The sequence below is a fragment of the Astyanax mexicanus genome, chromosome 5 (genome assembly GCF_023375975.1).
Source record: "Astyanax mexicanus isolate ESR-SI-001 chromosome 5, AstMex3_surface, whole genome shotgun sequence".
In the NCBI taxonomy this organism is placed as follows: domain Eukaryota; kingdom Metazoa; phylum Chordata; class Actinopteri; order Characiformes; family Acestrorhamphidae; genus Astyanax; species Astyanax mexicanus.
In genome coordinates, this window is record NC_064412.1 from 4,931,630 (window position 1) to 4,954,872 (window position 23,243).

The following is a 23,243-nucleotide window of genomic DNA, read 5'->3' on the forward strand; positions in this document are numbered from 1 at the left end:
CCATCAGTGTATCTCTCACGTGAAGGCTGAGGCAGGGTCTTTATGCCGGTTCAACGCACCCCAGCTGGGACAGACCGGGGCTGCACGTCATGGTGTGGGGAGACCCGCAGTTGCCCTGCCTCCACACTTCACAAAATTAGGTGTGTTCACTGAATTATAACTATACAATGTTTAAAAGTTACCAACGAGCCATAACTTGCCTAAAACCACCTGCCTAATACTGATACCCACTGAGGAATGAACTAAATACAGGCCTGTAAATTAATTCATTATACTTATCATACAATATATATGGCCATAACCTTTTTTGATCTTTTGATGACCTTGAAATTGTTCATTATATGTTTCTGAGCAAGAAGGCCTCTTTCATTTAAATGAATGAGCTAAGTGACCAATGCTTTAGTTGCAGTAGTGTATTCCTGATATATATATATATATATATATTTTTTTTTTTTTTTTTTAATTCAGTGTTTTGTCATAACCCCAAGAGTATCGTTAATATATCGAGATATTATTTTAGGGCCATATCGCCCATCCCTACTATAAACACTGTGGCAAGAACAGCATGTGTGAGTGTAAAATATAATGAATAGCTGTTTCTGCAGAAATGAATTGTTTTTCAAATAGGCATATTCCACAAGATGACCACAAATGTACCACAAACGTTGGATATGGGCCCTTTAATCACATTAATGACCACATATCATCACACTGCCCTCCCTCAGGCTGAGCAGTGCTGAAGATGGAGCAGAAGACGAGGCCCTGAACGGTGTCTTATTACAGCTTCTAAACATAACGTCCTCCAGACACTGCGGGCTGTGGAGCGCTGATTATCTCCAGCATCATCCATTTATCTGCTGTAAACCACATCAATAACCAGCCCTCAGAGCACAGGCCACTGACCTCAGCATTAACAACACAGAGGTACACAGAGATGTAGACGGAGGAGGAGAGGATGGAGGAGAGGATGGAGGAGGGGATAGAGGAGGAGGGGATAGAGGAGAAGAGCATAGAGGAGGAGAGGATAGAGGAGGAAAGGATGGAGGATAGGATTGAGAGGATGAAGGAGAGGACAAAGGAGAGGAGGAGAGGATGGAGGAGAAGAGAATAGAGGAGGAAAGGATGGAGGAGAGGAGTGAGAGGATGGAGGAGAGGATGGAGGAGGAGAGAATAGAGGAGAAGAGCATAGAGGAGGAGAGGATGGAGGAGGAGAGGATAGAGGAGAAGAGCATAGAGGAGGAGAGGATAGAGGAGGAAAGGATGGAGGATAGGATTGAGAGGATGAAGGAGAGGACAAAGGAGAGGAGGAGAGGATGGAGGAGAAGAGAATAGAGGAGGAAAGGATGGAGGAGAGGAGTGAGAGGATGGAGGAGAGGATGAAGGAGGAGAGAATAGAGGAGAAGAGCATAGAGGAGGAGAGGATAGAGGAGAAGAGCATAGAGGAGGAGAGGATGGAGGAGAGGATGGAGGAGGAGAGGATGGAGGAGAAGAGAATAGAGGAGGAGAGGATAGAGGAGAAGAGCACAAAGCATAGAGGATGGAGGAGAGTATGGAGGAGGAGAGGATGGTGGAGGACAGGATAAAGGAGAGGATGGAGGAGGAGATGAAGGAGGAGAGGATGGTGGAGGAGAGGATAAAGGAGAGGATGGAGGAGGAGATGGAGGAGGAGAGGATGGAGAGGGTAGAGGAGAGGATGGAGGAGGAGAGGATGGAGAAGAAGAGGATAGACGAGAAGAGCATTGAGAATAGAGAAGAGGAGGAAAGGATGGAGAAAAGGAGGATAAAGGAGGAAAGGATGGAGAAAATTGAGGAGAAGAGGATGGAGGAGCAGAGGATGAAGAAGAAAAGGATGGAGTAGGAGAGGACGGAGGAGGAGGGGATGAAGGAGAAAAGGATAGATGAGTGGATGGAGGAGAGGATGGAGTGATGCGGCTCTGCTGAAGGAGGAAAGGATGGGGAGGAGAGGATAAAGGAGGAAAGGATGGAGAAAATTGAGAAGAAGAGGATGGAGGAGGAGAGGATGAAGGAGAAAAGGATGGAGTATGAGAGGACGGAGGAGGAAAGGATGAAGGAGAAAAGGATGGATGAGTGGATGGAGGAGAGGATGGAGTGAGGCGGCTCTGCTGAAGGAGGAAAGCTGACCAAGAAAAGGTCAGCCAGCAGAGAAGAGAGAGAGGGAGCAGTGCGCTGCACAGAGCGCTGACGCTAACCGCTAGTGACAACACCTCTGTCCCCAAGCCAAACACAGGATGTGTGAGTGTGTGTGTGTGTGTGTGTGTGTGAGTCTGAGCACGTGTGCATTTGAATGTCTGCTCTTTTTATCATATTTTACGTGAAGCGTTTCTGTGAATTCTCTGAATGTTGATGTCTGTAGGTTCTAGGCTGTTCTAGTTTGATGCTGCGTGTGTATGTATGACTGTGTATATATGATCATTATTAAGGTGTGTGTGTGTGTGTGTGTGTGTTTGGGGTGGGACAAAATATTGATACATTAGTTCTGTCACAATAACCACATTATCAACTGATCGTACAATTATTGACCATGACCTCAATAATATTAGATAATGGTGATATTGTGGTGATATTGTGTTTATTTGTGTGTTTGTTGTTCACATATATAACACTGACATTTTTGTGTTCATAATAAAAGCCCCAGGGCAGAGACAATATATATAGTCCACAAAAAATCATATTGTGATAGGCTGGAATATATATTAGCAGCAAAACTTGTTTATTTGAGCCGAGCAAGGCAGATTTTTTGCACCAAAGATACACCGACACACCCTAAATCCAGATGCACAATCCTCATTTGAACGATAGATTAATGTAATGATGTTTTTTATTATTTGTATTGTGTCAAAAATGAATGATAAATACACAATAGTGTATAATGCTCTAAAATACACTGTAAGTTTGTTTTTTATTTGGACTTTTCAACTTCTTTACTACTCTAATTTACCTGTTATTTATTTTTTACTCCACTTTACTCTCCATCTCTCTCTTTCTCTCTCTCTTTCTCTCTTTCCTTTTTTCTGCAGTTTAGACACAGGAACAGGAAGAACTGTGTGAGTGTAGAGTATCAGGGTGTAAAAGCACAGCGAGTCAGGGATCTGTTTTACAGCAGAAACAGTTCAATATCTATCTGAACTATCAGCTTTCACTGAAACTGAAACAAATGACTTTAAAAAGAAACGGAAGTCAGTCAATCCAAAACATTTCAAGATCAAAAAACGATTTGATGGAACTGGCACTCATCAGGACTGCCTCAAGGAAAAAAAGAGCAAGAGTTCCCTCTGTTGTACAGGAAAGCTCATCATAGTTACCAGCTTTAGAAACTGCAAATTTTGGGTTTGGTATTTTGGTTTGTTTAACACTTTTTTAAGTTATGTATTCATTACAAGGGTTAGAAACAGTATTTCTAATGCAGACTGTATTCACGTGACACAACAAAGCTGGAGGCAGAGCGAGGCAGTGCAAATTAGTGCAGCCAGGCATAAAGTGCCTGAAACTGAATATCATATCATGATATTTAAAGAAATACTCACTACTATACAATATTCACTACTAAGACAAAATACATTAGTATTGGCAGATTCTTGAAAATATATCTAATCTGATTAAATACTTCTTTACCCTCCTATTATCCTTGTGTTCAATTTGACCCCATTCATTCATTCATTCATTCATTCATTCATTCAAAAGTCTCTGAAAAAATGGTTGACGTTAAGTTTTGAGATTCATATTTATTGTGTTTTCTTAATTTAATGTAGACAATAAGTAAAAAACAAAATGAGTTCAACTTAAATGTCTATTTTATTAAGGCTGTTTTATTGGCATAACACATAAGAAATATCAATATTTTACATTATACTATACCATATTTGTATGGTAATAAACATTCAGTTTTACAATCTTTCTCTAATAGTTCCTTCACTTCAGGCCCTGACTTAACACCACAATACTTATATACTTATAACACTAATAAAACATGTATAATCCCAGGACTACTGATAATTTGTCAAATAACAACAATCTGGGGAGTAAACTTTGCTAACATGTTTAACTATGTGTAATTATAACATTTTTTTGGGAAGTTTAAATTGCTGGGATCATATGAATCCAAGGAATAAGGTGTGTTACTAATTTTGCGGATAGCAGGAGGGTTAATCAAAATATGCTGCCCTTTAATTGTTGCAAAAATGTAGGTTGGCTTTTCCAGCATATTATTATTATTATTATTATTATTATTATTATTATTATTATTATTATTATTATTATTATTATTATTATTATTATTAATCATTTTAAACTTTTAGTTTCTAATCACCATCAGAAAGCATTCATTTTTGTTTATTTATTATTACTTTTATTTTTATTTATTTATTTATTTTTTATTTTAATGTTTTAATGTACAATTTTCATTCTTGTTCTTAGTTCTATTAATTATTTAATCACTTCTTATCATTTTTAACATTTTATTTTAATTTTACTATTATCTATTTACTTATTTTATATTTTATTTTGATTTTACTTTTTATGTGTCAGATTAGTTTTTTTAAGTATTTTAGAATTTTATTTTTTACATATATATTTTTATTAAATGTTGATTTAAAATTAGTACCTCTTTTATTGATTTATTTATTTTATTTTATTTTTTTTACTATTTTATTTCTTATTATTTCTAATTTATTATTAAATGTGTTCAGTCCCTCTGATGTTATAAATGCTCGGCAACATTGTAAATGAGGGTCACCCTCTGTGTCTTTCCAGAGTGAAAATAAAGGTTGATTGATTGATTATTATTATTATTATTATTATTATTATTATTATTATTATTATTATTATTATTATTATTATTATCATTAGATGTTTCTATAAAGTGACTCAAGCCCTATACTCAGCAATACAACTAATCAATAATGAAATTTGACGGCAATGTTTTGTTATATTATCATCTTTTCATTTTCGTCAGTGACATCATTCGTCACAGTGTCATCTCAGACCTGCTTTACTGCGATTAGCGCAGCATCTGATTCTATTCCATGTCCTGAGAGTGAGAAGGCCTGTACACACAAGCAGGACATCAATACATGACTGACAGTCTGGAGGGAGAGCCACTCCAAAGTCCATTATGTTGGTTTTCATCGTCTCTATTTCAGCGTAAACAGAAAGTGGCAGCTTTGAGGCAGGGGGGATTTCAGAGCACCTGGCGTCTGGCGAAAACACCCAGCGCACAAGCCTGACATGCTCCTGTGCAGATCAGCACTGTACTGAACTGAAAAGAGATATTCTTTTTAATATCAACAGGATTACTGGGATTTAAACTGTATAAAAACAGTAAAGAGGATAACACTGTCTCCATTACAATGTACAGCAGACTCCGGTCTCAGCCAGCCAGTCTGAGGACAGGTCTACATACCACTAGTGCCACTGGTACCACTAGTTAGGTACCACAAAATTAGGTAAGGTTCTAGTAGTATTACAATATTTATATACAGCTCTGGAAAAAAATGACCACAAAGAGACCACTTCAGTTTCTGAATCAGTTTCTCTGATTTTGCTATTTATAGGTTTATGTTTGAGTAAAATGAACATTTTTGTTTTGTTCTATAAACTACAGACAACATTTGTCCCAAATTCCACATAAAAATATTGTCAATTAAAGCATTTTTTGCAGAAAATGAGAAATATCTGAAATAACCAAAAATATCCAAAAAGAGCGTTCAGACCTCAAACCATGCAAAGAAAACAAGTTCATATTCATACATTTTTAAGAGTTCAGAAATAAATATTTGGTGGAATAACCCTGGTTGGTTTTTAATTACAGTTTTCATGCATCTTGGCATCATGTTCTCCTCCACCAGTCTTACACACTGCTTTTGGATAACTTTATGCTGCTTTACTCCTGGTGCAAAAATTCAAGCAGTTCAGTTTGGTTTGATGGCTTGTGATCATCCATCTTCCTCTTGATTATATTCCAGAGGTTTTCAATTTGGTTAAATCAAAGAAACTCAACATTTTTAAGTGGTCTTACTCCACTATATATATATATATATGAGATATAAATATGAGGTCTGATATACACATATAATGGTATTTTTAATTTTTAATTCAGACTGTATTCACGTGACATAACTGGAAAAAGCTGGAGGCAGAGCGAGGCAGTGCAAATCAGTGCAGCCAAGCCTGAAGTGCCTGAAACTGAATATAATAGCATGATATTTAAAGGAATTTCCACTATACACAATACCTATTATTCTATTTTTACACAAATTTTCAGACAAAATACATTGGTATTGGCATATTCTTGAAAACGTACTGTATATAATTCTGTAATGGAAACATGCAATTGCTACTCTTAAATGTATTCTTTGTCTGTATTTATTTTTATTTTATGTAAACACTTGATTTTCTGTAACTGGAAATGGTTTGCCGTCTTGGCCAGGTCTTCCTCGAAAAAGAGATTTTGATCTCAAGGGACTTCCTGGTTAAATAAAGGTTAAATAAAATGAAAAAAAAAAAAAACGTATTAAATACTACTTATTCAAAATGTGACATAACTGGAAAAAGCTGGAGGCAGAGCGAGGCAGTGCAAATCAGTGCAGCCAAGCCTAAAATGCCTGAAACTGAATATCATAGCATGATATTTAAATAAATTTCCACTATACACAATACCTATTATTCTATTTTTACACAATTTTTTAGACAAAATACATTAGTATTTGCATATTCTTGAAAAAGTATATAATTCTGTGATGGAAACATGCAATTGCTACTCTTAAATGTATTCTTTGTCTGTATTTTTTATTTTTTTATGTAAACACTTGGTCTTGGCCAGGTCTCCCTCGAAAAAGAGATTTTGATCTCAAGGTTCTTCCTGGTTAAATAAAGGTTAAATAAACTGAAAAAACATATTAAATACTACTTTGCTAGTATTGACCCACACCCTTGACTGGGCAGAGAAGAAGAAGAAAAGAGGGGGAGCGAACTCAGAGTATTTGGGGTGGAGATCGGGGCAGCTTCACTGTAAAGCGTGAAGCCGAAGCCCCCCCCTCTCATGAAGAGAAACACGAGGAAAAAGAATAAAATTAAAGAAGCAGGAAGATGGGGAGGAGGTGGGTGCGAGGTTTGTTCAATGAGCAGGTAGAGAGGAAGTGACGGTTTAAAAAGGGAAGAAAGTGGGAGGAGTGAGGGCGTGGATCAACTCCCAATATTAAGCTATAATACATAGCTCCACTTATTCAAAATATGCTTCCCTTTATCCAGTTGAATGACACTAATTACACTTTCTCTAATTTAATGTGTTGCTCATTGTTTTACTGTGTTTTTTTAAGCACTGATAAAATCCATGCTATTCTAAAGAGATGTGATTTTGGGCTACAAACATTCAGACATTTAGAAATAGAGTCGGCTTCAGCACAGCAGACAGAGACGGAACCGTTTTCACCAGTGTCCGTCACTCGCTGTACTTTCAGCACCTCGGAGAGCAGAACTCCCAGCGAATCAAATGTTTACTTCAGATAAGCTCTTCCATCCCTTTCAAACGCTGAATCCCACGGGTCAGCAGCAGCCTGATGCATCACCATCAGAGAGGCTTATCGGCATGAATGATCACACAGGAGAGACAGCGCTAAGTGCAAGCCATACTCATTACCAAACATCCTGATAATGTAGAAAAACCTCACCGGCTGCACGCGGCCGACTGTATCTAGTGTTACTTGGAGTTTTACTCGATTATCCTCAACTTGTTAGGTAGACAGAGGTCGTTTTCACCTCGGATGGCAACACAACAAATCTTTTCAACCACTTAAAGTAGTGCTGTGTGATATTTAAGCAATAGAACGCGAGAGGGAGTGTGTTATCACGAATGTGATATTCGTGATAACACGCGACCTCAAGTGTTCTTTTGCTTTTATACAACGGTTTTTCTTACAAAAAGAATAAAGAAAATAAATCAAAGAACTTTAAGAAATTCAGTTTAAATATGCTTTAATATGGACTTTGCCTTCCGCCAAAAAGTAGTTCCACCACAACTGTAACAGAACTGAAACTTAACTACAAAACAGTGTATGGTTCATACAGACTAACACCACGAACGTTAGCTTGAAATCAAATTTGGGAATACGTGAAGATGGTAACGTTAGGAGTGTGAAATAACGCTAATACTCTCCTCTCCTGCTCCGTGGAGTCGTCTTCAGGTGAACGCTGCGCATTTATTAAGCATTTCTGCTTGTTTTGCTGGGTGGTGTTGGTTTTAGCTAGCCGGCTGGACTGTGGTTAGGTTAGCGTAGCTTGCTTTAGCTCAGCATTAGCTTAGCTTAGCCTAGCCTGGCTGGTTAGCGTTCTGGCTGTCAGACAGCATTAGCCGAGCGATTTTCTTTCCCTTTTTTCCACGAAAGACGAGTCAGCGCTGCGGGCGAGCGTGCTGAGGCTGAGCGCTAGCCTGTGCTAAGCTAACGCTGCTGCGGGTGTACTGTGTATATACGCCATTACTCGCCAACGCGTCGGTGGAGTGATACAGGTTTAGTGTGAGAAGGCTGTGATGTTATCACATATATCAGCACGGCTAGAACACTTCTCAACCAATCAGATTGTGAGGTCGGAACTAACTGTTGTATAAAACGATAAATATCGTGGGGACGATAGAAAAGTGTCTATCGTGCTACTTACCTTCTATCATCTCTATCGTTTCTACAGTAATTTCATCAATTATTCATGCAAATATATAAAGAAGGCTTTATGTAAACAGTGATCACAGCGCTGTGGAGTTCAGAATATAAACAATAAATACTTAGCTGAGCTAAAGTTACTTTGGCCAGAATGCACGGCCATGAACTTTTTGTAATGTCATTTAGTGACTTAGTGGCGTCAATTAATCAGAACTGAGTAGTAATAAACATAAATAAACCAAAAACAACATTTTTAAGATTTTTTTTGTCACAATTATTTCACAGGTTTTGATATATTTCCGAAAAGATCCTCTGTCCAAGAAGGAGAATCCACTGAACTGGTGGTAAAATAATGCAGCAGGTTTATCCAACACTGGCTTAACTGGCAACGTCTCTGCTGTTGAGAAGCTAAGATGCACAACATAAAGCCAATGCCGTATATTTTTGATACTTACATAAAATCTAAACTCTAAGTTGAAAAAAATTAATTTAATACATTTTTAATTATTACAGCGAATTATGTGAAAAAAATGTGTTTTTATTTATTTCTATTTGCAATTTGGAAATGTATGTTGTGAATTAAAAAATAAACCAATTGATCATTCCTCATTAAGTGAATTTTCTTGTTTTCTCTTGTATATTTTGAATTGCTTTTTAGAGAAGCAAATATGTTTTATCCGATTACTCGATTAAACGATTAATCGAATCGATTTTTCAGTAGAGTACTCGATTACTAAAATAATCAATAGCTGCAGCCCTAGTCTCTACAAACATAGCTCTGAATATTTTGAAGTAAATAATGAAGCGCTGTTGTTGTAAGTCGCTCTGGATAAGGGCTAAATAGGTCTGCTAAATACCTTTAAATGTAAATGTAAATGTAAATATGAATATAAATATATCCAGCAGCTCGGACACTTGAATGGCATCATTGGAGCGTTGATCTCCGGGCCTGTTGAAATATTTAACTGCTGAGTCATTAACCAGCAGCTGCCACGTGTGACCCCTGCTGACTGCCACCGGCTCCGACCCTCCCGGACCCCGCCTCGACTCAGCACGCCGCGGAGTTGTAGCACAAAACGGCCTTAAATGTTCTCAGAGGAGAGAATTCGGTCTGACCTACACGCGCCCTGTCGAAAAGATAAGCCTGTATCTCAAAGCCTGCCCTACATCAAAGGGATTTTTATACCAAGGCTTTGACATTTACAGAACAACGGGGGAGCCACCCATCTTCATTTTCTCTGCGGCCCAAATGAGGACGAAAAAAAAAAAAAAAAACGCTCCTTCACCATTGTTCACCGCGTAGCGACTGAGAGACTGGATACGCTCTTCCTCACAGACGCTAAGTGTTGTGGACTGAACGCGGCACGTCTGCGTTTTTCTTCCCACAACAAGTCCTGTAAATAAACCCAAACGTCAATAACGGCAGAGCCTGGCATACGATCCGGCTTTGTTTAAGAGAGGAAGGACCTGGCGATCAAAGAGTTGTGTAATCTGAGCTGAAAGCAGGCCTCAGAACAGCCAGCAGAAAACACACACACACACACACACACATACACACACAATACATCAGCTGCTTCCACAATGATAGAAAATCTTTATGCCGCTCCTCTTAGGGGAATATCATTCAAAAGCTTAAAAGGACAGCAGCACAGGAGGACCATCACCTTTATCTTCTCGACTTTCAATTCAGATGCCTTTAAAGCTCCTGAAAATCTTAATCTGAATTTTCTTTCAGATTAGGTTAATCTGGCTCCTTAGGACCTATAATGTAAATGTATAAAGTGTGTAACATTTACAGGATATTTAGGTCTGAGCCTCAGCTATAACTCTCCAGCTAAGAGAGAACATTTAAAGAATGTTCAGCAACATCTTTAAAAAGTTCCAGGAAGGTCAAATATAACATTCAAGGAATGTTTTTGAAAGCATTTGACATAATTCTGATGCCATGGTTTGTCTCATAACTTAATTAATGTTTCCCCAAATAATGTTACTAGTTATACAAACACACATATTATTGAAATGTTCATAGTAATATAAGGTAATCATTATTTAATATATATAATAATTTATAAACTGTGAAAAGTTGCAAGAATAATGAATAAACTGGAACTGTCCAGAAAACCTGACCGACTAAATGTTGTATTAAACAACAATGAAAACTTTCAGAATGCAATACCTCCCTAGCTAAAAGAAAACATGTTCCTAGAGCACTTATTTTATTTATTTATTTTCTTATATAAACAAGCTGAAATGAAATAGGAGTAATGAGGCTATTTTATATATATATATATATATATATATATATATATACGTATATATATATGTATATATATATACGTATATATATATACATATATATATACATATATATATATATATATATATATATATATATATATATATATATATATATATATATATATACGTGTATATATATTAAAATTGAAGTAGTAGAAAGTTCAGATAATTCTGTGAAAATTGTGTAAGAAGTAATAATTACTCCAGTAAAGTAGAGATAAGTGATCAGTGATCAGAAACTGAGCTGAAAGAGCTGAAAGGTCACTCCAACAGGTGCAGCTCAGGAGGAATCAACAGCAGCTTCATGCAGCTTTAATTACAGAGACAATGCACCCCCTCCTGAGCCTAAACCCAGACCCACACCCCCCCAGACCCCCCATATGTTCCCCCACCTCCACCTCCACTCTTTAGACTGGCCACTCTTTGAGGGAGGGGTCAGGGTGGTCAAGAGAAAGACAACCTGCGTCAGCTTTTACTTTTTTCCTCTTGATACCAAACACAAAGAACATACAGAGGCTGGACAATGAAACTGAAACACCTGGATTTAGACCACAATAATTGATTGTGGTGACGGACAGTTCTGGTGGAAACAGGAGAGTTGAGGTGCACATTGAATTCTGCGTGATTTGATCAGCTGTGGGTTTATGTTTTCTGGATACAATCCGGGTTAGCATCCGAACATCCCTTTCAGACAGCTTCCTCTTACAGCGTCCACAGTTAATCCTGTTGGATGTGGTTGGTCCTTCTTGGTGGTATGCTGACATTACCCTGGATACCGTGGCTCTTGATGCATCACAAAGACTTGCTGTCTTGGTCACAGATGCTCCAGCAAGACGTGCACAAACAATTTGTCCTCTTTTGAACTCTGGTTTGTCACCCATAATGTTGTGTGCATTGCAATATTTAGAGCAGAACTGTGCTCTTACCCTGCTAATTTAACCTTCACACTCTGCTCTTACTGGTGCAATGTGCAATTAATAAAGATTGAACACCAGGCTGCTCCAATTTAGCCATGAAACCTCCCACACTAAAATGACAGGTGTTTCAGTTTCATTGTCCAACCCCTGTACATAAATAAAATGCATAAGGAGGTGAAGTGGTTGAAGGTTGAAGATTAAGGTTTAGAACAAACCTTGGGGACTCATACAGAACACTAATGATCTAAAATATCCAGTGGGCCTTTATTATCAATTACAAAAAAAAACAGAGAAAGAAACTAATACTACGAGATACTCAACAAAAAAATAATTTAAACTACCAAGAGCCATTAACCCTTAGAATCCTACAGTCGGATGTTTTTTCAGCTTTATTACTCAGGAATCCCTTCACACATAAACATAATCCATATATGGTTAGAAAGGGCGGAGCTTACTCTTTGTAAAAATAGCGATGACATCCCAGTGCAGTAAAGCTAAATCTACAAGAAACCCATCGAGGAAAAACACCTGAAAAAGTGAAAAATCTCCTTCCCCAACCAATATTATTTACCTTTAGTGCTTCAAACATATTTATATGATGTTTCAAACCAAATAATATCAGTAAATAAAGACTCAAAAGTGTCCACAGAAAAAGTGTGAAACTACCTGCTTTACTCAAACTAAAGCTCGGAATGGTGTGCGCACTACTTTATATAGTTTTTATATTACTCGCACATTTTTACTCAGTAGTTATTTTGCACTAAAAAAATTCATTTATTTAGACAAAAAAATGACATTTTTGTATATAGTTAGTTTTCTTTGTGTGTCCTGATTAAAATACTGAAAGGCATAGACTTGTCTGAGTGTCAGGTTTTTTAAGTAATCTACATGTATCCTAGACGTATCCTGTCAAAGTAATAAGCCATGTAATGAATCATCAATATTCTTATGCTTTTAACTCATAAACATTTTAGTCTAACCATTTTTTAAATATATATGTTAGGTGTGAATATATGTGAAGTCTATATTCAAAAATAAGTAAAAAAAAAAAACAAAACAAAATCAGGCGCTTGGTAAAATTTTGGACCAAAACATGACCAGTTCCAGGAAAATATAACAATTCTGCTTCCTTTTACATTTTAAATGATTATATTTTTGAGCAGCCGTATGTCTTCTGGAGTAAAAGAGATCAGGGCATGTGTCTGTCTGATATAATTACTGTGTACCAAAACAGCCTAGGGTTCAAAGGGTTAAAGAGTGCTTGCCTGATCCACTACTCAGCATTAACAGCAAAACAAGGTTCAGAAACTAATAAAAACACATTATCTTTCCACATGCAGAATATGGACTATAAGGGATGGATTTAAAATAGTAATTAGCAGTCATACCAATTATTTTCTTTAAACGTATAACGTATTGTGTATGAATTTGTGTACATCTACTGTAGTATACAACAACATATTGTGTTTTAATTGCTTATTGTATTGTAAATGTATTTATGTGTATAGAACACATTTGTTTTTTTGTTATGTGCATATAACTATGACGTGTGATTTATATTTGGACCTCAGGAAGAATAGCGGCTATTGCAATCCAAATAAAACAATAAAACAAACAGAAAAGTAGCTACCACGCATGCCCCGTATCAACACGGGACGAGAACATGCGCTCGCCTGGTTGCTCGGGTGCTCGTGTGCTTGGGCTGATCAATAATTAAAGCGTCCTGAGCTCTTGGGTAAACTGAGGGGGGTGGGAAGGTATGTATGCATATGCATGTGTGTGTGTGTGTGTGTGTGTGTGTGGTACCTGCAGGCTACGTAAAACGGCCCTCCCCCTCCCCCTCCCTAATGTATGCCCTAAACAAACAAACCAACCTGCTTTAAAGCATATATCCCTCTTCCCATTCATTCATCTATCCATCCATCTATCCATATATCTCCACATCTATCCATCTATCTATCCGCCCATACCCAGCTGTCACACAACCGACCTTCAACGTTGAAATGTGACTAAAGTAATGTCTAATGTTGAATCAACGTTGATGATCACATGTTATGGTTGAATCAACTTTGGATTTGGTGTTGACTTCAAAAAGTGAATCAACCTTAATATATAAACGTTGTTTCAACATCATACGTCCAACCTTTAATAAACCATAGCTCACTAAAACTAGACAATCCTCTGGTTAAAAGATTGATAAACTTACATCACTGTAGTAAATCTACAGAGTATAGAGAAAGTTACCCACCACCACTACCAATCTGATTACTGAACATCTGATCTCCAAAACAGTAAACTAAAACTGTAAAACTAATAGAACATGAACATGATGTTAAATTAAAAAGCAGTTACTGCAAATAAAAGTAAAACACTGTTTCATTCCTCCAGCCAACTGTTTTTAGAAATTATATGGTGGCAGAAGGTTGAGGACATTCTGCTGATTCAACATTAAAATTTCCACGTTTGTACAACTCCAGAATGGGGATGAAATATGACTAAAGTAATGTCTGTTGTTGTTTCAACCTTTAACCAATGCTGAATCAACAGCATTTAATGTTAAATGGTTGTGCAAAGGTTGAAAATTTAAAGTTAAATCAACATAATGTCCTCTACCTTTTGCGTTATTTTGAGTTAGCATTTTTTATCACCATATAATTTTTAAAAACTTTTAGGATGAACGAATGAAAAAGTGTCTTACTTCTATTTGCAGTAACTGCTTATTAATTTAACAGGGTTCTTGCACCATTTTAAAAGCCAAATTTCATGCTTTAGACCTTTTTAAGACCTTGATAATATAATTTAAGACCCCAAAATGTAGTTAAAAATTCTTCGGGAGAAAAGGTAAGGTAAGGTAAGTATGTTAGGTAGCTCGCCGCTAACCTTAGTTCTCTTACAGGTAAGGTAGGTAGCTAGCTGGCCGCTAACGTTAGTATGCTAGCTTGCTCCCTGCTAATGTTAGCTAGCTCTCCGCTAACATTAGTTCTTTCCCTGGATTAGATGTTCGTCGTGGGACACTGTGTTTTCCCACTGGCATTAAACGCACATTCTAAAAATGTAATACCTACATTAAATTTCTAGTAAATTTAAGACAAATTAAGACCTTAATTACCAGGATTTTAATTTACGACATTTTAGGACTTTTTAAGGACCTGTAAGAACCTTGTTTAACACCATGTTCATGTTCTAAGGTTATATATTTTACTGTTTTAGTTTACTGTTTGTGAGATCAGATGTTCAGTAATTAAATTAGTAAACTTTCTTTACACGCTGTATATTTACTGCAGTGATGTAAGTTTATTGTAATCACTCTGTTCACCATAGCATTTTCTAATTTTAGAGAACTATATTTAAAACAACGTTGAAACAACGTTTATATATTAACGTTGAATCACCTTTCAAAAGCAACACCAAATCCAACGTTGATATTACCATGACATCACTGTTGATCAGCGTTGATCCAACGTTGAAACGCACAGCTGAGCAGTGAGAACTAGGGCAGCACGAGACGCGTGTGTGTCTAATATGTGTGTGTATGCATGTGTGTGTTATAGCAGCAGCATCAGCACCACTAAGCAACCAAGCAGACAAGCAAGCAAGCAAAGCTAAGCATGCAAAAGCCGTCCACCGTGCGCGTGCTCGCACCCCTTTAAACGCAGCTGTAAGCTGAGCTCGCAGCGTCTTTACGCGTAACTTAGCGCTTTTTACGCACGCGACGCCTCTACGCGTAACGCCTTTACGCGCAACGCCCGGGTACTTACGTGTAGTGCTGCGGGAAGCGGAGGATGGCATCCGCAGGTGAGGAGGACAGCGCGAGCCAGAGAAGCGCCGTCTGTGCGCAGAGCAGGCACAAGACGCTCGAGGACGGCGCGCGGATCGCCATTTTCCATTAAAAATGCAAGGAAGTGGCAGAGAGAGGATCACACAGAGAGACAGAGAGACAGAGGGAGAGGAAGAGAGAGAGAGAAAGGAGGAAAAGGAAGAAGAAGAAGTCAGGGGGGGGGGGGGTTCTCAGGTGGGTTCTTCAGAGTTGGCGCTGCTCAGGTTCTCGGCTTGGTTCTCCGAGCAGAGCGATGGCGGAGAAGAGCAGCGAGCGGCTGAAGATCCGAGCAGCGTTAAAGCTCAACCTCAAACTGACTGACTGAGAGAGAGGGGGAAGGAAGGAGGGAGGGAGGAGAGGAGGAGGAGGAGGAGGAAGAGGAGGAGGTGGTGGTGGTGAAGAAGAAGAAGGAGGAGGAGGAGGGATGGAGAGAGAGAGACTGGCAGCGCGAGAGAGACACGGAGAGGAGAAGACAGAAGCGGTGACGCTGCTGCCACCACTGGCGCTGCTGCTGCTACTGCTGCTGCTACCCTGCCTCTCTCTCTCTCTCTCTCTCTCTCTCTCTCTCTCTCTCTCTCTCTCTCTCTCTCTCTCACACACACACACACACACACACACACACAAACACACTCTCTGTCTTTCTGCGACCTCTCCTTTCGCTACTGTTCCCATGCGCCACGAGGGGGCGCGCCAAAAGTCCCACTATCAGCCACGTACCTTTAAAGGGCAACTCACTGATTTTCTTTTTTAAATAAATGTACATACATTTAAATAAATGCATTCCCATTCATTACTCAGCTTTAAACACTTCTGTAAGTGAAGCTTTTCACTTAAAAGGTACCTAAACCCCCTAAATTTAGCTGGCTCCAACCTCAGCTCAAATTTGAAAAAAATGCTAGGGGTAGTTTGGGAGTGGCACCGAGTGATGTATGGGTTTAGGGGCAGGGCACACACACTCACACTCCATCTCTTTTCGCTCCTGTTCCCATGCACCACGAGGGGGCGCACCAAAAGTCCAACCATCAGCCACGTATCTTTAAAGGACAAATAAATCTCTGTATGTAAAGAATGGGAATACTTTTCACACATTTGAACACATTTGATACTAGGTTTAATACTTCTGCAGTTTTATACTTCTGCAGCTTTTCACTTAAAGGGTAACTAAAGCCCCTGATTGTAGCTGACTCCATCCTCAAATCAAATTTGAAAAATGCAAAACAAAAATGTTTGGAAGGGGAACTGAGTGATGTATGGGTTTAGAGTCAAGGCTGGGCCTGACTCCAACCTCAAAACCTCAAAGCTGAATTTTGAAAAATGCAAAAAAGGGGTGGAGTAGTTTGGGAGTGGCACCGAGTGATGTATGGGTTTAGGGGCAGGGCACTCACACACACACACACACACACTTACACACTCTCTCTCCATGACACACTCTGTTCCCATGCACCACAAGGGGGCGCACCTAAAGGTCCAAACATCAGCAACGTACCCTTTTTATTTTTTATTTTTTTTACTCTTACTTCCCTTTGTTTTAATCATGTATAAATTAGTTATGTTTTATTCTTATTTTATTTATTTATTATTTAATTCACTTGGAATGGCTGTTGTGTATGAAAGGCGCTATATAAATACATTTGCTTTGCCTTGCCTTAAATAAATATACATATGTGTCAAAAGTATCTCCATTCATTACTCAGGTTTAAATTCTTCTTTAAAAGCTGAGGTATCAACTCAAGCTTTTAATTTAAAGGGTAACTAAACCCCCTGTTCTTTGCTGACTCCACCCTCAGCTTAAATTTGAAGAATGCAACAAAAAAAAGTACAAAAAAATGGGAGGGGTAGTTTGGGAGGGACATCGAGTGATGTATGGGTTTAGAGTCAGGGCAGGAGGGAGAGCTAATTGGCTGAGCTGCAGCAGAGGTGAGGCAGTATTATTTATTGTCTGATCTGCATATATACAATATATATACAGTATATATAGCACAGTTGAAGCAAAGACGGTGCTGCAGAGGCGTAGGAAAGGCTTAAAGGAAAAAGGTTAGGAAACGTTTATACAAATTTTAAGCAGGACTGGTATGTTTCATAACTTAGACAACACATTTCATCTATTCAGAAAGAAAATAGGGTTTAGTGGCTCTTAAAAATATATAAAAGTAGTGGATTCAAAACTACTTACAGTATAAAAATAAACAAAAGCTAAGGCCTAAAATGTAGTAGGTTGTGGAAAAAAATACAAATTATAACAAAAAAGGCAAATATACAAAATATTAACAACAAGAAGAAAGAAAGCAGAACAGCTACGAAAAACAAATACGTTTTTGTACTGTATGTGGAAATAAATAGAGTAAAAGTAGGTAGAGAAAGATCCGACCCAACCTGAGCTTTAAAAAAATGGCAATAATCGGCCCAATTAATTGGCCGGTTGATTAATCGGCCAATTATAATGACTAATTCTAATTTAAATTTAGTTATTTTGGTATCAATTATTTGGCCATAGCTCTGGAAAAAAATAAAAGATCATTTAAAAATGGTGTTTTTTTATTTTAGCAAATTAAAAACCTCTGAAATATAATCAAGAGGAAGATGAAGGATCACAAGCCATCAAACCACCAAACTGAACTGCTTGAATTTTTGCACCAGGAGTAAAGCAGCATAAAGTTATCCAAAAGCAGTGTGTAAGACTGGTGGAGGAGAACATGCCAAGATGCATGAAAACTGTGATAAAAAAACCACCAGGGTTATTCCACCAAATATTGATTTCTGAACTCTTAAAACTTTATGAATATGAACTTGTTTTTTTGCATTATTTGAGGTCTGAAATCTCTGCATCTTTTAAGTTATTTCAGCCATTTCTCATTTTCTGCAAATACATGCTCTAAATGACAATATTTTTATTTGGAATTTGGGAGAAATGTTGTCTGTAGTTTACAGAAAAAAAACAACAATGTTCATTTTACTCAAACATAAACCTATAAATAGCAAAATCAGAGAAACTGATTCAGAAACTGAAGTGCTCTCTTCATTTTTTCCAGAGCTGTGTATATATATATATATATATATATGCTTTTTCTTTTCTGGATGACCAGCTGCTGGATTTTTTTTAGCAAGAAACTAAAGTAATTGTCATTTTTGGGTGAGTATTTTAGGTTTAGGTTTTTCAGTGCAGTTCTAATAGCTAATAGTGTGAGCTATCTTTGCTAATAACTGTATCATGTGCAGTACTAGACTGTTAATTGAAGAGCAGGCCTGAAGGAAGTGTCTGCTGAACTGTACGCTTTATGTTTTCTGGCTCCTCTAAAAGCCCCACAGGGTGAAAGCAGAGCAAATATATTCTGTAAAATGATGATGGTCTGGGCCAAGTCTGAACATACACAAGATAAGAGAGGACATATAATTATGAAGATAAAGCCTAAGTGTCTGCTGGTGAGTCTGGCCGGATATTTCACTGCTAGACTTTAGGGGCTGTGTTAGTGTGGAGGACTATAAAATCACACTTACTGCCAAACCTCAACACAGTGGCATTCACAGCCTCGCCACACACTGACTGATGCCTGAATTCAGACATGTTCACTAAATATGAACAAATCAATAGAAATTCAATATGCTATTAGCTGCATGTAATACTAATACTGTATGTCCTGTAAATTTTTAATTCAAAGGGTTTTGTCATTATTTAAATCTTGTAATGTAGATTAATAAGTATGCAAACTATGAAGAAATAAATTAGGTTGAGTCACCTGGGATTCAGGCTTTCAGTTAACAGCTGTGCTGAGCTTTTCAAGAGTTAACTACTTACATTTCTTGCCTCCTAATTAGTTTGAGAGCATCAGTTTTAAAGTTGTGAAGAGGTAGAGTTACAGGTATACAGTGATGTTATAATCAATATTATGGCAAGAACTACTCAACTTTAATACATAAAAGTCAGTCAATCCAGAACATTTCAAGAACTTTGAAAGTGTCCTCAAATGCAGGCGAAAGACCATCAAAAACACTATGATGAAACTGGCTCTCATCAGGACCGCCCCAGGAAAGGAAGATCAAGAAAACACAAAAACAGTTTGGAGGTTTGGAGAGCCATGTCATCTGGGGGTGTTGGTCCACATACCTTTTATGGAGATGTAGATTTCATTTTCCAGCAGGAATCACTGCCAAAAGTACCAATTGTTCTTTTATTATATAAAAAGTTTCTGAGACAATGATTTTTTGGGTTTTCATTGGCTGTAAGCTTCATAATCATCAACAATAAAAGACAAACACTTAAAATAGATCACTCTGTGTGTGATACATCTATATAATAGCCTATATAATATATCTATAGCCCAGCAGTGTCTCTACTTCCTCCGGAAGCTGAGAAAGGCCCGTCTCCCTCCACCCATCCTCACACTCTTCTATAGAGGGACCATTGACAGCATCCTGAGCAGCTGCATCACTGCCTGGTTTGGGACCTGCACCGTCTCTGACCGCAAGACCCTCCAGCGTATCGTGAGGACAGCTGAGAGGATCATCGGCGTCTCTCTCCCCTCCATCACGGACATTTACACCACCCGCAGCATCCGCAAAGCAACCAGCATTGTGAATGACCCCACCCATCCCTCACACAAACTGTTCTCCCTCCTGCCTTCGGGAAGAAGGTACCGCAGCATCCGGTCCAGCACGACCAGATTCTGCAACAGCTTCTACCCCCAAGCCATCAGACTCCTCAACTGCAGAGACTGAACTGATGTTTTTTCTGTACATGCACACACACTCTTACCCCACTTACCCCAGAAAATGGAAAGCACTAAAAACCCTACTACCTCACTGGACTCTATTGCACACTGTGTAATAGAGTAATTACTACCTCACCTGGTCCTTTTTGCACACTGCAAAATTTGCACACTGTCTTGTTATTTATTATTCTTTGTCTGTATTGTGTTGTATTGTCTGTCTGCACTTTTGTACTGTTGCACTATTGTTCTGTATACACTGTGTTTATGTGCACCATGGTCCCTGGAGGAACGTTGTTTCGTTTCACTGTGTACTCTGTATATAGCTGAAATGACAATAAAAACCACTTTGACTTTGACTTTGACTAATATATAAGTTTCACATTTTGGACTGAATTACTGGAATAAAGTAACCTTTCAATGATATTCAAATTTTTTGAGATGCACTTGTATGACATAATTGATTGTGAACTTTTTTTGAGGGTCACTGTGTGCAATCATACATTCACTCAGTGTAAGGATTGCTCTTTTAAGTTTCCAATCAAAACAAATATTTACAATAAGTTTACTAAACACTGTAGAGAGAGAGAGAGAGAGAGAGAGAGAGAGACAGACAGTGAGGGAGAGATAATAAACCACATAATATAAATTATTATAACTAATTTCTAATATTAATGATTTATTGCTTATTATTACACATTTATAAGTCTCCACACTCTTATTTCCTTTTATTATAATTTATTATATCATTAATAATAATTATAAGTGTATACGTTCTGTTGTTGTAATTGTATTTATGTAATCTTTCTTTTAATTTATTATTATTATTATTATTATTATTATTATTATTATTATTATTATTATTATTTTTTTATTTCTGTTTTATGCTTTGGCAAGAGTGTTGATTGTTACATTCATGCCAATAAAGCACTGTTGAACTGAACTGAGAGAGAGAAAGAGAGACTTTGACTTTTAAAAACCTTTATTAACCAATTAATTTATTTGTTAATCAGGGACAAAATTACACCTTATTTGAAAATAGGCGTAACCCAAAACACCACATTACCAGGCAAATAGTAGTTCACCATACTCCAGTAGCACACAACCCCCATCAATACACCGCTTTCTTTCAAATTCCAGTTCATTTTGGGTACTCTGATAAAATGAAAACTAAATAATAAAAAAGAGAGAGAGAGAGAGAGGACCGCCCTAGAAAAGGAAGAGCAACAGTTTCCTCTGTTGTACAGGATAAGTTCATCAGAGTCACCAGCCTCAGAAACCACAAGTTAACTTAACCCCAGATAAGAACATCTAAATGCTTCTTTACAGAGTATTTTGGTTTGTTTAACACTTTTAATTTTATAGAAGATTTATTTTGTGTTCCTCTATAGTCTGGATCACTTTGCTATTAATTTACTATGTAGAAGCAAAAAAATAAAAATATTAGTTTTGCAAAGAATGCTAAGAAGATCTTTCCTGAATTTTTTTTCTTTCTTTTATTTTTTGTATAAGATGATGAGGGGGCAAACTACAGCTCCCAGGACTGGACATTTGGAGATACATCCTTAATCCTGAAATGAGCTCTGTCAGGTTTAACCCTGTTTTAGTTTTCTTTTTAATTTTTTACATGCACAAAAGCAAACAAACAAACAAACATAACCAATCACATTTTCCACAAGTACACATTTTATCACAGCATCATGTGTAGACCGTATGCTTGTGTGACGGTACTGATACGGTCCGTCTGTCTCTGTTCTCACTGTGTGAGTGTGTGGAGGAGAGTGTTGCTCAGGGTGTCTCACGTGGGCGTTATCTTTTAGTCTGATCAGTGGAGGACAGATGACACACTGCGTCTTACACACCAATGTCTCTCAGCTGCCCTTGAGTCAGTATTGATTCCCTCCCTCTCTCCCTCACTGTCTCTCTCTCTCTCTCTCTGTCTGTCTCCCCCTCACTGTCTCTCTCTCTCTCTCTCACTGACTGTCTCTCTCTCTCTGTCTGTCTCCCCCTCACTGTCTCTCTCTCTCTCTCTCTCACTGCCTGTCTCTCCCTCACTGTCTCACTCTCCCTCACTCCCTCTCTGTCTGTCTCCCTCTTTCCCCCACTGTCTCTCTTTCTCACTGTTTCTCCATCTCTCTCTCTCTTTCTCTCACTGTCTCTCTCTCTCTCTCTCTCTCCCTTACTGTCTCTCAGTCTCTTTCTCTCTCTCTCTCTCTGTCTCTCTCTCTCTCTCTCTATATATATATATTTTCCCCTCACTGTCTCTTTGTCTCTCTCTTTCTCTCCCTCGATGTCTACCTGTCTCTCCCTCACTGTCTCTCTCTCTCTGTCTCTCTCTTTTCAATTTTAATGTAAAATAGCTTTATTGGCATGAATTGCAATTAACAACTTTTGCCAAAGCAATAAAACAAGAAGTTAATATACAAAAGGTAAAAAAAAAATACAATACATACAAAGAAAAAAAAAAAATATATATATATATATAAACATATCTTACATATGAAAGTAAAACATAAATAAATAATAAAAAAGGATAACTGAATAAGATATTAATAACAGTGTTATATGCTGAAAATTCTGCCTCTCTCTCTCTCTCTCTCTCTCTCTCTCTCTCTCTCTCTCTTCCTCACTGTCTCTCTCTCTATCTCTCCCCCTCACTGTCTCTCTGTCTCTCTCTCTCTTTGTCTCTCTCTTTTCAATTTCAATGTAAAATAGCTTCATTTGCATGAATTGCAATTAACAACAATAAAACAAGAAGTGAATAAACAAAAGGTAAAAAAAAATATATATATATATATATATATATATATATCTATAATCATATAGATTTTAAATTATT

The 23,243-nt window shown here is 37.8% G+C and overlaps 2 protein-coding genes across 6 annotated transcripts in view; both read right to left on the bottom strand.

The window, feature by feature from the left end:
• cacna2d2a (calcium channel, voltage-dependent, alpha 2/delta subunit 2a) overlaps window positions 1-16,355 on the bottom strand; it is a 412,063-nt gene extending 395,708 nt beyond the window's left edge. For all 4 annotated transcript variants that reach the window (XM_049479460.1, XM_049479459.1, XM_049479458.1 and 1 more), the window contains exon 1: window positions 15,643-16,355. In XM_049479460.1, coding sequence (XP_049335417.1) covers window positions 15,643-15,764 — 122 coding nt within the window. In that variant the 5' untranslated portion in view covers window positions 15,765-16,355. The remainder of the gene's footprint in view (window positions 1-15,642) is intronic.
• The window catches only part of rps10 (ribosomal protein S10), a 532,411-nt gene that overhangs the window by 273,633 nt on the left and 235,535 nt on the right, over window positions 1-23,243 (bottom strand). The gene's annotated exons all lie outside the window — the stretch shown is intronic.